The 18060-nt window shown below is 44.9% G+C and overlaps 1 protein-coding gene across 1 annotated transcript in view; it reads left to right on the top strand.

Annotated features, from left to right (window-relative positions):
* Positions 1-18060, top strand: part of arid4b (AT-rich interaction domain 4B) — a 101472-nt gene that overhangs the window by 55024 nt on the left and 28388 nt on the right. The window contains exons 8-10 of the mRNA XM_048597215.1: positions 111-295; positions 3459-3707; positions 8254-8338. Coding sequence (XP_048453172.1) covers positions 111-295; positions 3459-3707; positions 8254-8338 — 519 coding nt within the window. The remainder of the gene's footprint in view (positions 1-110; positions 296-3458; positions 3708-8253; positions 8339-18060) is intronic.

Below are 18060 nucleotides of genomic sequence, written 5' to 3'. Positions count from 1 at the left end.
TGTTCTGCAACTGGTGGGAAATGCCTGGGAGCGGGTCACCTACCAGCTAGTTGAAAAGAAAATGGGCCTGCACATTTGCTGCTTTTAACTGAGCTGTTTTATCCTCCCAGACGCGAAAGAAGTATCCGCTGGAAATCCCAGCACAGACACCAGACTCTAGAAAGGACAGCAGCAAAGTGAAAACTGAAGAGTGTGAAGAAAGCAAAGGAAATCAAATCAATAATGTGAAAGACATTTCCAGATGTAAAACTGAAGAGTTAAAGACAGAAAAATTGGAAGATAAAGGAAAACATGGGTGAGTATTTGATAATTTAACATTACAGCCTCACGCTCAATTGCTTGTCCTAGTAAAGTTGCATAATCAATTGATGTAAATCTGATGTGTTTAAATCATGGGAAGACACATCAGCTGAATTTGTTAAAGGAGTCCAATTTGATTGGCCTGGGACAGGAATGTAATGTTGAAAATGTTCCTCCGCAGCTTGCAACAAATGGAATAGGATGCAAAGTTGTAGTCACCATCAACATAAGCTTTACTTTTCAGTTACAGCCTTTTAGAAAGGCCTTTGTAATGGGCATGATGAACCATGCTTCTATCAGGCACTAATACTCCTGCCAGTTAGAAGGCAGTAAACAAGTAGGCAGACTTCAGTAAGAATTGTATGTGTGTTTACTATTAGAAATGAATCAAGTGATAGAGGGAGGTAGAGAAAGATACAAGGGAGATAGAGACAGATGGTGCAGAGAGACAGAGAGGTAGATATACATAGATATAGATGTGTGTTTGTGTCCATTTATAATTATATAGATAGATCTCTCCACCAAACATATCTATGAGGAGGTGGGACATGGTTAGAGAGAGAGTGAGCAACAGAGTTTTTCTCACTGCTTAACCAGACTAGCTGATCACTGACTAATGAAGAAGGTAGTTCCAGTATCTTTTTGATATTTTTTTCGAACAGTCTGCATTGTGGCAGTGATAAAAATCGATAGATTGTGACTGGTTTCTTAGAGTTTGAAGGCAGCACAATGAAGTAGTCAACTCTGTATAGTAACACCACGTAGGAATAATTAAGTTTGAATTTAGAAAAAAACACTGGAGACAGCAAAATCAGGATAGTAAGTAAATCAGCACAGATAACTACTAAAATTCGAGACTGGAATCTCAGCACAGGAATAGCTAATAACACAGTGAGGTTGGGTATAAGATGTTATCATTTGGTGTATTTTGGTCTTGAGAGGTTTGAGAGTCATTTGACATAAAACTTGCCACGATGTTTGTCCTGACTTTATTGAATGGGTTGTGAATTAAACCAAATGTGAGGACCGACTTGGTCACATTTAATTTAGCTTTAGGCAGTATTGTTACTTCCTATCCTTCCGTCAATTAAAGTGCAAACAAGACTTAGTTCTAATTATACGGATGATTACTTTAATCAGAAGCTCATTTTAAACTCCCTTTAGGATGCATGTTGCACTGTAGACCTGTTTGTATTTCTGTTGTACTCCAGGCATGTAGAGAAGACATCTTATAGCGTATTACAGGGCAGGGAAAAGAAAGGAAGAGAAAGAGGAAGAAATAGAGAATAGAGTAAAGGATAGGCTCTACCAAAAGGCAGAAAATTTCTTTTCCTTTTTTTAATATAACCTATTTTTGTAATGAACCTGTTCAGATGTTATTACACACCGTTGGTACAGGTGCAACTTGAACCCAGGCCTCCCTGTCTAGGAAGGCTCCACTACTCCACAAGAGGGCCCTAAATATGGTCACTGCATGAATTTGCACGTCATCCATGCTAATCTACTCTATATTGTTCCAATTTTAGTATCATTCAGGCTTTTCACCGGGAGTTACATTAGTAGAATAGCACCTGCACTCAGGTTCTGAGTATTATGTTGTAAAGGATGCTAGGTTACTTGTGAAATTCTCCTTGCATCTTGCATCTGTAAGTTTTAGAGTTTGCCAGCCCAATAGGGATGACCTTGAAGGTATGGAGGAGAATGCAGGGCCTGTCTTCATGACATTTTACCAGCAATGGGGAGGTTGCTCTCCCACCCAGAATTCAGGTGTGTCACTCAAGTAGCCAAAAAAGGGGCTCCATCTTATACCGCTGGCATTTGGGCAGCAGTAGGTAGACTGCTTGGAGAGCCACGATGGCCTCCCTGTGGGCTCGGGACGGTTCGCCTCATTAGGTACCATGGCCCACAGACAACAATGACTGCCCTAGTGGCAACACTCCATCCTTTTCCCTCACTAATCTCCACCCTCACTCCTCACCAGAGCATGCCTGATTGCTCTGGTGACCCCCAAATCCCTCATCTTGCTGTCAGAGTGGCGTCCAGCTCTGCAGCTCTCAGATGGATGCAGTCCCGGCAGTGGTCACCACTTCTGATGGTGCTGTTAATAGGAAAGGGCTGCCTTCCCTCTGACTGGGAACTCCTAAGGATGGGCTCCTTTTTTTTATTGGATGGAAGCCCCAAGGACAGCTCATAAATTGTTGGATGGGCCTAAAATACGGCTGAAAATCTTTCATGTTGCCTGTGATTTCTGGATTATCATCATAATTGTCAAAATTCAGCGTGTAATGTTTAATGCCATGTTTATCTGCATATTCATCAAATTGTTGATTCTGTCTGATCTGAGTGCTCTGACTTTAAGCTGTGATTGTCAGTGTGCCATCAATGCTATGACAAGTCTTTACTGAACCTTCAAGACCACAAAATAGTTCAATAGGACAAACCAATAAATTAAAAATAAAAGTGCATTTCAGATTAAGTTACCTGGTATTACAGGGTGTAATAGACATTCTCACAGGCTTGCTGGGGTATGAGATAGTGTTCGGGATCTCACCTTGTTCACTGTGTCTACTTTGTGTCTTGGATCCACTTATCTCAGCAACTCAAATAAAATAAATTTCAAGTTTTCACCAATCCTTTGTGGACTTTCCAGTGATTCCAATACCTAAATATTTGTGAAAGATCCAAATCTTGCAACAAAGAGTTCATGAAGTGTAATCATTGTATTCTCACATTCTCAGAAGCAGGGGATTTTCTGACTCTCCCATTTGGTTACATCCTGGAGAGATATGATTTTGGAGCTCAGCTGATTGTGCCACTGCACACTAAGCTAGATAGAAATTAAAAACATTACATGAAATCACTTTCTAAACTGCATTTTTAAAATATTGCAACATTTAAGTATTAAAATTATACGCAGCTAGTTATTAGTTTTTTTATGCTCTTTGGGTCGATTTTGAGCACAAGTTCTAATGTTTGCATTGTACTTAAAAGGGCAAGTGTTCAGGGTATCCTGAGTTTTGGCAGAGAATCAAGTATGACAATATGATGCAGCACGAAATAACTGTGATCAATATTATTGCAAATATGAAGTATAACAAAAGGAAATTGTTAATATTGTTCTTAAAACATACCAATATTTTTCATTTATCTGGGGTTAGAGACGAAAGCAGTAAAGAGGATGAGGAAGATGAAGAGGATGAGGAAAATGAAGAGGAGGAAGATGTTGATGATGATGAAGACAGGGAAGAGGAGGAGGAAGAATTTGAGTGCTATCCAGCAGGAATGAAAGTTCAAGTCAGATATGGTCGAGGAAGAAACCAAAAGCTGTATGAAGCCAGCATTAAAGATTGTGATGTGGAGGGTGGAATAGTCCTATACCTGGTGCACTACTGTGGCTGGAACGTTAGGTGAGTTAAAAGTTAGAAACAACTGTTCAAGGGGAATGTCATGCAAATGAAGTCATTGCATTGTATGGTCTCTTGTGCTTCTGTCACCTCTAGTAACTCATGTTAACCTTTTAGATGATTTTCTTAGATGATTCTCTCCCTCTCCCTCCCCTTTCTCTCTCTCTCCCCCTCCCCTTTCTCTCTCTCTCTCCCCCTCCCCTTTCTCGCTCGCTCTCCCCGCCCCGTCTCTCCCCGCCCCCTCTCTCGCTCGCCCTCTGTCTCTCTCTCTCCGCCACCCTCTCTCACTCGCTCTCTCTCGCCACCCTCTCTCACTCGCGCTTTTTCGCCACTCTCTCTCTCTCACTCCCTCTCTCTCGCCACTCTCTCACTCCCTCTCTCTCGCCACTCTCTCGCTCCCTCTCTCTCGCCACTCTCTCGCTCGCTCTCTCTCGCCACCCTCTCTCGCTTGCTCTCTCTCGCCACCCTCTCTCGGGCGCTCTCTCTCGCGCTGTCTCTCTCTCTCACCCCCCACTCCCCTCTCTCGCCATTCTCTCTCCTCTCTCTCTCTCTCTACTCTCGCTCGGTCTCTCTCTGCTCTCTCTACTCTCTCTCTCTCTACTCTCTCTCGCTCTCTCTCGCCTCTCTCTCTCTTCTCTCTCTCTATCTACTCTCTCTCTCGCCACCCTCTCTCTCTCTCTCTCGCCACCCTCTCTCTACCCCTCTCCTCCCCCTCCTCTCTCTCTCTCTCTCTCGCTCGCTCTCACTTGCCACCCTCTCTCGCTCCCTCTTTCTCACCACCCTCTCTCGCTCCCTTTTTCTCACCACCCTCTCTCGCTCGCTCTCTCTCGCCACCCTCCCGCTGTCTCTCTCTCTCCCCCCCTCTCTCTCGCCACCCTGTCACTACTCTCTCTCTCTTCTCTCTCGCCACCCTCTCTCTCTCCTGCCACTCTCTCTCCCTCTCGCCGCCTCCCTCTCTCCCTCTCGCCGCCACCCTCTCTCCTTCTCGCCGCCACCCCCTCCCTCTCTCTCGCCAGCCCCTCTCTCTCTCTCTCGCCTCCCCCTCTCCTCCCCCTCCTCTCGCGCTCTCTCTCTCGCCCTCTCTCGCCACCCTCTCTCGCTCGCTCTCTCTCGCCACCCTCTCTCTCGCCACCCTCTCTCGTTCTCTCTCCCCCCCCCTCGCCACCCTGTCACTACTCTCTCTCTCCTCTCTCTCTCACCACCCTCTCTCCCTCTCGCCACCACCCTCTCTCCCTCTCGCCGCCACCCTCTCTCCCTCTCGCCACCCCCTCTGCTCTGCTTTGCTCTGCTCTGCTCTTTTCTTTCTCTCTCTCTCTCTCTCTCTCTCTCTGTCTCTTCTCTCTCTCTCTTCTCTCTCTCTTGTTCTTTTGTTCTTTCTTTCATTCCTTCTTTTCACTCTCCCTCTTTTTCTTGGTCCCCCTCTTGCTCACCCCCACCTTGCCTGCCCTACCCCTTTCTCACTCGCCCCTAACCCCCTATTCTTGCTTCCCCCTGCCCCCACTTTCTCTCCCACTCCCAGTTGGTGTAAATCTTTTGAACGTCTTTAAGTAATTGATATTTTGCATTTTTTTACAGTAAAAAAAAGAGAGAAGCTCCAATGCTGGTAGCCTCATTAAGTATTATACTTCCTGTGCTGAAAATTGACCATATGAATTAGCTGTAGCACTTTAATTCTGATTGTCTGATTCACAATCCACTGCTGTCAATTTGACGTATTAGTTCAGCATTTGGTTTTAACAGCGTGCTTCCATTTCTTGAGGGAGGGGCAAGAGGATAGATAGGACAATAGAAACATTGGTTCATTGGACATACAATGAGAGGTACAGATCATTGAACAGCAACAACTTATATTTAATGCAGAAACTTTAACATAGCCCTGAGGTACAGAAGGAGATGTTAAGGCAATGAACCCAAGGCCCTTCTGAGAGGTTTAAAAAGATTCTTAAAGGTGGCGACATTTAGTGGGCAGTTTCGGCTCTCTAGGTCCCCTTGGATCCCTTAGGGTCTGGATAGCTGAAAATATGGCCATGAGTGGTAGGGCAATGAAGTTTGGACTATGCAAAAGGGCAGAATTGGAGGACTGCAGAGGTCAATATTCTGTGATTCTATTTACCAGTAAACTGAAGCATAAATGGGAATGGAAGACAGGAGAGTCTAACCCTGGGCATGCTTTAGTGGGCATACTGAATGCTTGTTACATTTAGCTTGGATTCTTAGTGCTAATGCAGCTATCATTTGGATCTATTTTGGGGAACTTGTGGTAATCAATGATAGACTTCCTGTTAGAGCATTCTTTTTTCAACCTTGAAGGTCTAAATACGTTAACACCGTGTACTGCAACTGTCTATGTATAATTTTCCCCATTCATTGTAACATGAATCATTTTAGTGTTTTACAAGTACCAGTATTTCTTCATGTGGAGATATTTAAAAGGGACCAAGGAGGGAACTTTTTCACGCAGAGGGTGGGGCATGTATGGAATGAATTGCCAGAGGAAATGGTGGAGGCTGATACAATTACAACATAGGTATAAGAATAGGAAGAGTTTGGGGATATGGGCCAAATGCTGGCAGATGGGACTAGATTAATTTCGGATATCTGGTTGGCATGGACGAGTTGGACCAAAGGGTCTGCTTCCGTATTTGTACACCTTTATGACTCTGAATTTCCAGGAGCAGCAGTTACAGCTGTAGTCACAATTGGGCACCAAGTTGTCAACACAGTACTCTACAGATAAGGCTTGTAAAATATTTTTCAAATATATAAATGACTGTCCTTCCTTCATGAAACAAAATGATAAAGTCCATTCAATTTTATTACTCTTGACTCTATTTGCAAACTAAAAATAGATCAGTGGATTTAAACCATGTTGTGTACATGATATTCCCTCATTTCTTGAGCAAAAACATGCTTTTGTAGAATGGCATAAGCATAATTAAACATGCCATGGATATTTGCAGCTGCACATAGCAAAATTTGATACCAGGTCAGAAAAGGTGTTAGAAATGATGACCAAAATCTTGGCCAAAGATGTGGGTTAAGAAGAATTTTAAAAGAGAACAAGGAGCCATAGAGGTGGAGAAAGAGGAAATTCCACTGCCCAAGCAGCTGAATGCACAGTTGCCAATAATGAAACTGTGAAAGTCAGGGATATGTAAGAGACCAAAACTAGAGGATGATGAAGATCTCAATGCATTGTAGGATTGAAAGAGGTTACGGAGTGGAGGAGGGGTAAGACCGTGGAAAACTTTGAAAATGAGGATAAGAACTTTAATATCAAGGTACGGCAGACTAAGAATCGAGTAGGTTGGTGAGCACAGGCCTCTGCAAATTGGAAGATGGGCAGCAGATTTGTAATCAGCTCAAGTTTGCAGGGAATGCATGATGGAAGGACAGCCTCCCGCAATATTTGGAGATGCCTGAGCTATGCTAAGGTTTGGCTGTAAAGACATAATGTGGGGAACAGTAGGCGTAAAACAACATATTATTTTCCCCAAACAAATATGAGTGCAAACTTTGCTCAGTTACCAATCTGAAATGTGATATTTGGAGACTGCAGTGAGGGAAAGGTCAAAACAGTAGCATCTCATGCTGATGCGCTATTAGAAATTAACCTAAGAACAGGCTTCAAGCTGTTTGTTACAGCAAAGGCAAGTATGAAGGTAAATCATCTTGTGAAAAATAATTGGAGAGGGCTGAAGGATAGAAATCCAGTTATCTTGGTTAAATTTAAAAATCTTCAAAGTTATTTCAAAATGCAACAGATTTTCCTAAACCTCCCCAATTTTACTGAGTTCTTGTAATCGTCAATGGAATACACTGTGTTTGTATGAAGAGATAATGGAGAATGCTTTGTTGCAGCTACTTGATTATCAGCTGAATCGACTACTTGTACCAATTCTGGTACACTCTGTTTTGTTGTCCCCTTGATAGTTATTGAAGCATTGTTTTTCAAGTCTACTAAAATTATACAAATGTTATAACAGGAAATAAAAGCCATTTTCAGCAGCATTCCAGTTACTACCTGAGCCATTTCATTAATGATATGGCTGTGTTTTTCATACCACTTAAACTGCTTTATAAAACAAGTGGTCCATTCTTACCAGTTGTAATAATACTTTCCAAAGTTTTACTTGCAATTTTTGGCTTTGATAGGCCCCTGGATTTTGAAAACGTTGTGCTTGGTTTTCTGTGTCAAAATGTCACTGTTTGGTATGACCACACTGTTGTCAATGAACTTTGTTTTATTAACAGCTTTTCAATGTTTGCTCTAACCTGTTGCACATTTGAAGTGCAGCATCTAGTAGTTTTTAATTAGGTAGAAGTCTTCTGCCTTCCAAAATGTAATTAGCTAATTTTGTAAAGCAATGATGGCTCTTTGAGGTAAATACAACTAACTTTCATTTCCTACAAGGAGCACACAGTGAAGTTGTGATTACAGTATGAATGTTCAAGCACAACTGTTTGGAAGTTCTGAATGTACTGCTCATGTTTGCTTGTAATCTGCGCTGTCTTTCTAACATGACTGAATTTTGTTTTTGTCTGACAGGTACGATGAATGGATTAAGGCAGACAAAATAGTGCGACCTGCAGACAAAAATGTCCCAAAAATTAAACACAGAAAGAAAATAAAGGTAAGCACAATAGCATGCGGCCATTCTAAATTCATTCTGTAATGGCTAAGGTTACCATGAAGGACTCTCCTTCCCAACCCTTGAATTAAATCACCACCAATTTTCTATCTTTGATGAGAGAGCAGCCCTACGGTCCGGTGGGAATATGGTGACTTTACCTGTAACTGATAAAATAAAATACTAATTAAGCAGTGCGAGTATCTTGCAATAAAGAAATACTTTGTAGAGAGCAATAGATTTTTTGAGTATGAAGGGAATTGAGGGATATGGTGAAAATGGAGATGAGATATAAAATCAACCATGATCTCATTGAATGGCCTACTTCTTCTATCTGTTATTGTCATAAAGAGACAAACAACAATAGCAAAGGCCCTTGTGTCTTATAAAGAATTTCTACATCAGAATCTCAATTCTGTGGAATTGTAGCAAGGCTGGTGCCCTGGATTTTAAAATAATATAGAAATTACAATTTGAAAACATACTATTCAGCCTAACTTGTCTGTGTTTAAATCTATTCTCTACGTGCGCAGTTGTTATAATCCCACATGCCTTTTTGACCCATATTCCTTTATTCCTCTTCCGTTCAACATGACATGGTTTCTGCTTCAATCATTAAATATGATACTGCAATCCACAGCCTGCAACCTCTGTGTACAAAGGGGAAATTTCTGCTCTTTGTCCTTACAAGTATGTTCTATTCCTAGAGCCCCCCCCTCACCCTCAACATAAAGAAACAGTCTGATCCCTTCATAATTTTAAACACGTTTTTGAATAATCTTTTAACTTCCTCTGTTCTGAGCAAAAAGTACCAATTTTTCATGATTTAAGTGTTTGCATTTGGCATTGGTAAACTCGACCCATTACTAATGTTCTCTGTACTAGCTCAACATTTTTCATGTTGTGTAAAGCCCAAACTAAAATTGATAGATATATAAATTATTCTCCTTGATTTTCACCTGAGCACCATAAGACATAGGAGCAGAAATTAGGCCATTTGGCCCATCGTGTCTGCTCTGCCATTCAGTCATGGCTGATAAGTTCCTCAACCCTATTCTCCCACTTTCTCCCTGTAACCTTTGGTCCCCTTGACAATCGAAAACCTATCTATCTCTTTCGTAAATGTACTCAATGACCTGGCCTCCACAGCCTTCTGAGGCAGTGAATTCCATAGATTCAGCAATCTCTGGCTGAAGAAGTTTCTCCTTATCTCCGTTCTGAAAGGTCTTCCCTTCACTCTAAGGCTGTGCCCTCGGGTTGGAGTCTTTCCTGCCAATGGAAACATCTTCACAACGTCACGCTATCCAGGCCTTTCAGTATTTTGTAAGTTTCAATTAGATTCCCTCCTCATCTTTCTAAACTCCAATGAGTATAGTCCCAGAGCTTTTTTTTATTCATTCATGGGATGAGGACGTTGCTGGCTAGGCCAGCATTTATTGCCCGTCCCTAATTGACCAGGGGGCAGTTATGAGTCAACCACATTACTGTGGAGTCACATGTAGGCCAGACTGGGAAAGGATGGCAGTTTCCTTCCCTCATTAATGAGCCAGATGGGTTTTTCCCAACAGTCGACAATAGACTCATGGTCATCATTAGACTCTTAATTCCGGCTACTTTTATTGAATTCATATTCCACCAGCTGCCGTGGCAGGATTCGAACCCAGGTCCCCAGAACATTACCCGGGTCTCTGGATTAACAGTCCAGCGATAATACCGCTAGGCCATTGCCTCCCCGTGGACAAATCAATGGCTGATGCAGTATAATTTGGATAAATGTGAGGTTATTCACTTTGGAAGCAAAAACAAGAGAGTGGATTACTACCTGAATGGCTGTAAATTTGGAGAGGGGAGTGTGCAGCACAATCTGGGCATCCTTGTGCACCTGTCGCTGAAGGTAAACATGCAGGTGCAGCACACAGTAAAGAAGGCAAATGGTATGTTGGCCTTCATTGCAAGAAGTTTTGAATACAGGAGCAGGGATGTGTTGTTATACAGGGCCTTGGTGAGAGCACACCTATTGGTTTCCTTTTCTGAGGATGGATGCCCTTGCTGTTCAGGGCGTGCAGAAAAGGTTTACCAGGCTGACTCTGGGGATGGCGGGACTGACATATGAGGATAGATTGACTAGGCTAAGATTGTTTGAGTTCATACAAATGAAGTGGGAGGGGATCTCATAGAGACTTATAGAATTCTAACAAGACTGGACAGGGTAGATGCAGGGTGGATATTCCTGATGGTGGGTGTGTCCAGAACCAGGAGTCACAGTCTGAGGATTCGGGTTAGACCATTTAGGACGGAGATGAGGAGACATTTCTTCATCCAAAGAATGGCGAGCCTGTGGAATTCATTACCACAGGAAGTAGTTGATGCCAAAACATTGAATATATTCAAGAGGTGACTAGATACAGCACTTGGGGCGAATTAGATCAAAGGTTATGGGGAGAAAGCAGGATTAGGCTACTGAGTTGAAACAATCAGCCATGATCGTGATGAATGGTGAAGCAGGTTCAAAGGCCTGAATGGCCTCCTCATGCTCCTATCTCTATGTTTCTATGTTTTATAAAACCTCAGAAGTACTTCCCTACTTTTATACTCTAGTCCTCTCAAAATAAATGCCAACATTGTATTTGCCTTCCTAACTACCAACTCAACCTGCAAGTTTACCTTAAGAGAATCCTGGACAAGGACTCCTAAGTCCCTTTGCACTTCAGATTTCTGAATTTTCTCCCTCTTTAGGAAATAGTCTTCATATGCTTCCCAATCCTGTGGCTTCCTGTGGCCCTTCGCTGCATTATATGCTTTCTCTTTTGCTTTTATGCTGTCTCAGACTACCCTTGTGAACCATGATTGCCTCATCTTCCCTTTAGTATGTTTCTTTTACCTAGGGATGAATTTTTGATGTGTCTCCCGAATTCCTCCAAGAAACTCCTGCCATTGCTGTTCCACTGTCTTTCCTGCTAGGCTCCTCTTCCAGTCAATTCTGGTCAGCTCCTCCCTCATGCCTCTGTAGTTGCCTTTATTCAACTGTAATACCTTCTCCTCAAATTGCAGTGTAAATTCTATCATATTATGATAGGCGATGGCAGATTTGTTGAAGTGACCAATTTTGATGCCAGAATCTTGCTTGGGAGACATTTAATCATGGGGACAAAAGGACCATACAGAACCCCATCTACAGCTCAGTTAATGTGCAGCATGAGCATTTTCCAGTGTGGCTCACTAGATAAATAGAAATAACTTGGCTTTATACAGGTCCATTCAAAACAATAGGACATCTCAAAGTGCTTTACCGCCATTAAAGTCCTTTTCAAATGCAATCACAGTTGTAATACAACCGTCTATTTGCACACAGCAAGATCCCGCAACTAGCAGTATGAACAGATAACCTGGTTTAAGTGATAGTGATCAATGTTAACCCAGGATATTGGACAGAACAAATCTGTTACATTGACCAAAAGAGGCAGTTGGGGCTTGATGTAACATCTCACCCAAAAGGCTAACTTAGAAACATAGAAAATAGGAGAAATGCTAGACCATTCAGCCCCTTGAGTGTGCTTTACCATTCACTACGATGATCCCAACTCAGTATCTGTTCCTGCTTTCTCCCTCTCGCCTTTGATCTTTTTGGCCCAAAGAACTATTATCTAACCCATTTTTGAAAGCATTCAATGTTTTCACCTCACCGCAGAGAATTCCACAGGCTCACCACTCTCTGGGTGAAGAAATTTCTCCTCATCTTTGTCCTAAATGGCCTACCCTGTATCAAAGAACAAAGAATAGTACAGCACAGGAACAGGCATTTTGGCCCCCCAAGTCTGCACCTACACATGACATCTTTCTAAACTATTTTACCTTAAATCTGTGTCCCCTAGTAATTGACCTTTTTACCCTGGGAGAAATACTCTGACTGTCCACACTTCTCATAATTTTGTAAATTTCTGTCAAGCCTTGCCTCAGCCTCTGATGTTCAAGTGAAAACAAACCAAATTTGTCTCCACTACAAACCCACTGACTCCCACAGCTACCTGGACTATACATCCTCACACCCCACTTCCTGTAAAGACTCTATCCCATTTTCTCAGTTCCTCCGTCTCCGTCGCATATGTTCAGATGAGGCCAAATTCGACAAGGGAGCCTCCGAAGTGTCCACATTCTTCCTCAACCGAGGATTCCCCAGCTCCGTTGTCGACAGGGCCCTCAAGCGGGTCCAACCCATCTCCCGCACTTCTGCCCTCACCCCTTCTCTTCCATCCCGCAACAGCGATAGGGTTCCCCTTATCCTCACCTACCATCCCACCAGCATCCACATCCAGAAGATCATCAGACACCATTTCCGCCACCTCCAGCAAGATACCACCACCAGACACACATTCCCCTCCCCTCCCTTGTCCGTCTTCGCCAGGGACCGTTCCCTCCGGGGCACCCTGGTCCACACTTCCTTCACCCTCAACACCTCCCCACAGCCCTACGGCACCTTCCCCTCTAACCGGCGAAGGTGCAACACCTGCCCATTTACCTCCTCCCTCCCCACTATCCAAGGGCCCAAAAATACCTTCCAGGTGAAGCAACACTTCACCTGAACTTACAAGAATCTAGTCTACTGCTTTCGCTGCTCACAATGTGGTCTCCTCTACTTTGGGGAAACGAAGCGTAGACTTGGCGACCACTTCGCAGAACATTTACATTCTGCTCGCAAAAAAGACCCTGAACTACCTCCCACCCAGGCCTCCAACCTCATCGTTCCCCAACCCCGCACCGCCCGCTTCTATCTCCTTCCCAAAATCCACAAACCTGAATGCCCTGGTCGACCCATTGTCTCCGCCTGCTCCTGCCCCACCGAACTTATCTCCAACTATCTGGACTCCATTTTCTCCCCCTTGGTCCAGGAACTCCCTACCTATGTCCGTGACACCACCCACGCCCTCCACCTCTTCCAGAACGTCCAATTCCCCGGTCCCCAACACCTCATCTTTACCATGGACGTCCACTCCCTACACACCTGCATTCCCCATACAGATGGCCTAAAGGCCCTCCACTTCTTCCTGTCCCGCAGGCCCGACCAGAACCCCTCCACTGACACCCTCATCCGCTTAGCCGAACTCGTCCTCACCCTCAACAACTTCTCTTTCAATTCCTCCCACTTCCTACAGACAAAGGGGATGGCCATGGGTACCCGCATGGGCCCAAGCTACGCCTGCCTCTTTGTAGGTTACGTGGAACAATCCCTCTTCCGTAGGTACACTGGCCCTAACTCCCACCTCTTCCTCTGTTACATTGATGACTGTATCGCCGCCGCCTCGTGCTCCCATGAGGAGCTTGAACAGTTCATCCACTTCACCAACACCTTCCACCCCAACCTTAAGTTCACCTGGACCATCTCTAATACCTCTCTCTCCTTCCTGGACCTCTCTGTCTCCATCTCGGGCAACCACCTAGAAACCGATATCCATTTCAAGCCCACCGACTCCCACAGCTACTTAGAATACACCTCGTCCCACCCACCTTCCTGCAAAAATGCCATCCCCTATTCCCAATTCCTTCGCCTCCGCCGCATCTGCTCCCAGGGTGAGGCATTCCACTCCCGTACATCTCAGTTGTCCTCGTTTTTCAAGGACCGCAACTTCCCCACCTCAGTGGTCGAGAACGCCCTCAACCGTGTCTCCCACATTTCCCGCAACTCATCCCTCACACCCCGTCCCCGCAATAACAACCAAAAAAGAATCCCCCTCATCCTCACGTACCACCCCACCAACCTCCGGATCCAACGCATCATCCTCCGACACTTCCATCTGCAATCTGACCCCTCCACCAAAGACATTTTTCCCTCCCCACCCTTATCTGCTTTCCAGAGGGACCACTCTCTCCGTGACTCCCTTGTCCGCTCCACACTCCCCTCCAGCCCCACCACACCCAGCACTTTACCCTGCAACCGCAGGAAGTGCTACACCTGCCCCCATACCTCCTCCCTCACCCCCATCCCAGGCCCCAAGAAGAGTTTCCACATCAAGCAGATGTTCACCTGCACATCTGCTAATGTGGTATACTGCATCTGCTGTACCCGTTGTGGCCTCCTCTACATTGGGGAAACTAAGCGGAGGCTCGGGGACCGCTTTGCAGAACACCTACGTTCGGTTTGCAATAAACAACTGCACCTTCCAGTCGCGAACCATTTCAACTCCCCCTCCCATTCCTCAGACGACATGTCCATCCTGGGCGTCCTGCAGTGCCACAACGATGCCACCCAAAGGTTGCAGGAACAGCAACTCATATTTCGCTTGGGAACCCTGCAGCCCAATGGTATCAATGTGGATTTCACAAGCTTCAAAATCTCCCCTCCCCCTACCGCATCCCAAAAGCAGTCCAGCTCGTTCCCGCCTCCCTAACCTGTTCTTCCTCCCACCTATCCCCTCCTCCCACCTCAAGCCGCACCCCCATCTCCTACCTACTAACCTCATCCCGCCCCCTCGACCTGTCCGTCCTCCCTGGACTGACCTATCCCCTCCCTAACTCCCCACCTACACTCACCTTTTCTGGCTCCATCCCCGCCTCTTCGACCTGTTTGTTTCCTCTCCACCTATCCTCTCCTCTATCCATCTTCTATCCTCCTCCCCCTCTCTCCCTATTTATTTCAGAACCCCCTTCCCCTCCCCCATTTCTGATGAAGGGTCTAGGCCCAAAACGTCAGCCTTTCTGCTCCTATGATGCTGCTTGGCCTGCTGTGTTCATCCAACTCTGGACCTTGTTGTCTCGGATTCTCCAGCATCTGCAGTTCCTACTATCTCTGAACTACCTGTTGCCTGCCACTTCAATGCACCACCCTGCTCCCTGGCCAACATCTCTGTCTCCGGCTTGCTACAGTGTTCTGGTGAAACCCAACGCAAGCTGGAGGAACAACACCTCACTTTCCGCTTGGGGACCCTACAGCCCTCCGGACTCAATATTGAGTTCAATAATTTTAGGGCCTAAACTCTCCCATGTCCCAGCCCCCCCACCCCACACACCAGGCCTTGTTACCACTTAGCCTGCCACTACACACCCCCTGTTGTTAGTCACTCACCCCCATTAATAACTATTCACCCTCCCAGCCTGATCGTTAGCAACTCCTTTGTCTGTCCAACTGTCTTTCTCTCTCTTTGGGCTCTATCTTATCGTTTACTCCCTACCCCACCCACCTCCCTATTTTCTGCATATGAACTGACGTTTTCCCAGCCACCATCAGTTCTGAGGAAGGGTCACTGGACCCGAAACGTTAACTCTGTTTTCTCCTCCGCAGATGCTGCCAGACCTGCTGAGCTTTTCCAGCAACTTTGTTTTTGTTCCTGATTTACAGCATCTGCAGTTCTTTTGGTTCAAATTTGTCTCTTTATAGTTAACGCCCTCCAGACCAGGTAACATCCTTGTAAACCTTTTTTGTACCCTCTCCAAAGCCTCCATGAGCTTCTGGTGATGAACTCGATGTAATGTTCCATATATGTCCTAACTAAAGTTAGAGAGTATCATAGAGTCATAGTGGCCCAAATTAGTCCATGCTGACCATGGTGCCCACTCAGCTAGCTCCAGTCGCCCACATTTGGTCCATATCCCTCTAAATCCTTCCCATCCATGTACCTATCCAAATGTTATTTAAATGTTGCTATTGTACTTTCCTCAACCGCTTTCTCCGGCAGCCCGATCCATATATGCACCACTGTCTGCATGAAGAAGTTGCCCCTTGGGTCCTTCTTAAATCTGTCCTCTCTCACCTTAAACCTATGCCTTCTAGCTTTCAATTCCCCATCTCCAGAAAAAAGACTATTTGCATTCTTCCTATCTGTGCCCCTCATGATTTTATACACCTCAATAAGGCCACCCCTCATTCTCCTACGTTCTAAGGAATAAAGTCCTGTCCTTGCCAAACTCTCCCTATAACTCAGGCCTACTAGTCCTGGCAACATCTTCGTAAATCTTCTTTGCATACTTTCCAGTTTAACTATGTCCTTCCTATAACAGGGTGACCGAAACTGCATGCAATACTCCCAAGTACAGCCTCACCAACGACTTATACAACTGTAACATAACGTCCCAACTCCTATATTCAATGCCTCAACCAATGAAGGCCAGCATGCTAAATGCTTTCTTCACCACCCTGTCCACCTATGACACCTCTTTCGACGGACTATGTACTTGTACTCCTAGGTTCCTCTGTTCCACAACACTCCTCAGGATCTTAGCATTTACTGTATAAGTCCTACTTTGGTTTGACTTTCCAAAATGCAAGACTTACCTGTATTGAAGCACATTTGCCAATCCTCAGCCCACTTCCCCATCTGATCAAAATCCCTCTAATTTTTGATAACCTTCTTCGCTATCAACAATACCTCCTAATTTTGTATCATCCGCAAACTTACTAATCATGCCTTGTAAATTCCCATCCAGATCATTTATGTAAATAACAAATAACAAAAGTCCCAGCACCGACCCCTGTGACACACCACTAGTCACAGGCCTCCAGTCCGAGAAACAACCTTCAACCATCACCCTCTGCTTCCTACCTTCGAGCCAGTTTTGAATCCAATTAGCTAGTTTTCCCTGGACCCCATGCGACCTAACTTTCATGACTAGCCTGCCGTGCGGGACCTTATCAAAGCCCTTCCTAAAGTCCATATAGACAGCATTCACTGTCCTACCCTCATCCATCCTCTTGGTTACCTCTTCGAAAAACTCTGAAAGATTTGTTGGACATGACTTCCCGCACACAAATCCATGCTGACTATCCCTAATCAGAGCTTGACTATCCGAATGTTGGTTGATCTTAGAACAAAAGAACAAAGAAAATTACAGCACAGGAACAGGCCCTTCAGCCCTTGAAGCCTGCACCAACACGCTGCCCGTCACAACTAAAACCCCATACCCTTCTGGGGACCGTATCCCTCTATTCCCATCCTATTCATGTATTTGTCAAAACGCCCTTTAAACGTCACTATGGTATCTGCTTCCACTACTTCCCCCAGCAGGGAGTTCCAGGCACTCACCACCCTCTGTGTAAAAGAGCTTGTCTCGTACATCACCTTTAAACCTTGCCCCTCACACCTTAAACCCATAGACCCTGGTAACTGATTCTTCCACCCTGGGAAAAAGCTTCTGACTATCCAGACTGTCCACACCCTTCATAATCTTGTAGACCTCTATCAAGTCACCCCTCAACCTCCGTCGTTCCAGTGAGAACAAACCAAGTTTCTCCAACCTTTCCTCATAGCTAATGCCCACCATACCATCCTGGTAAATCTTTTTTGTACCATCTCCAAAGCCACCACATCCTTCTGGTAGTGTGGCGACCAGAATTGAACACAATATTCCAAATGCTGCCTAACTAAGGTTCTATAAAGCTGCAACATTACCTGCCAATTTTTAAACTCAATGCCCTGGCTGATGAAGGCAAGCATGCCATATGCCTCGTTGACTACCTTTTCCACCTGTGCTGCTGTTTTCAGTGACCTGGGTACCTAGATCCCTCTGCCTATCAGTACTCTTAAGGGTTCTGCCATTTACTGTATACTTTCCATCTGGATTAGACCTTCCGAAATGCATTAGCTCACATTTTTCCTGATTAAACTCCATCTGCCATCTCTTTGCCCAAGTCACCAACCAGTCTATATCTAGCTGTATCCTTTGACGGTCCTTATCGCTGTCTGCAATTCCACCAACCTTTGTGTCATCAGCAAAGTTACTAATCAGACCAGTTACAT

The sequence above is a fragment of the Rhincodon typus genome, chromosome 5 (genome assembly GCF_021869965.1).
Source record: "Rhincodon typus isolate 14 chromosome 5, sRhiTyp1.1, whole genome shotgun sequence".
In the NCBI taxonomy this organism is placed as follows: domain Eukaryota; kingdom Metazoa; phylum Chordata; class Chondrichthyes; order Orectolobiformes; family Rhincodontidae; genus Rhincodon; species Rhincodon typus.
Note: the sequence above shows the minus strand (reverse complement) of the source record. Positions and strands in the feature narration are given on the sequence as shown.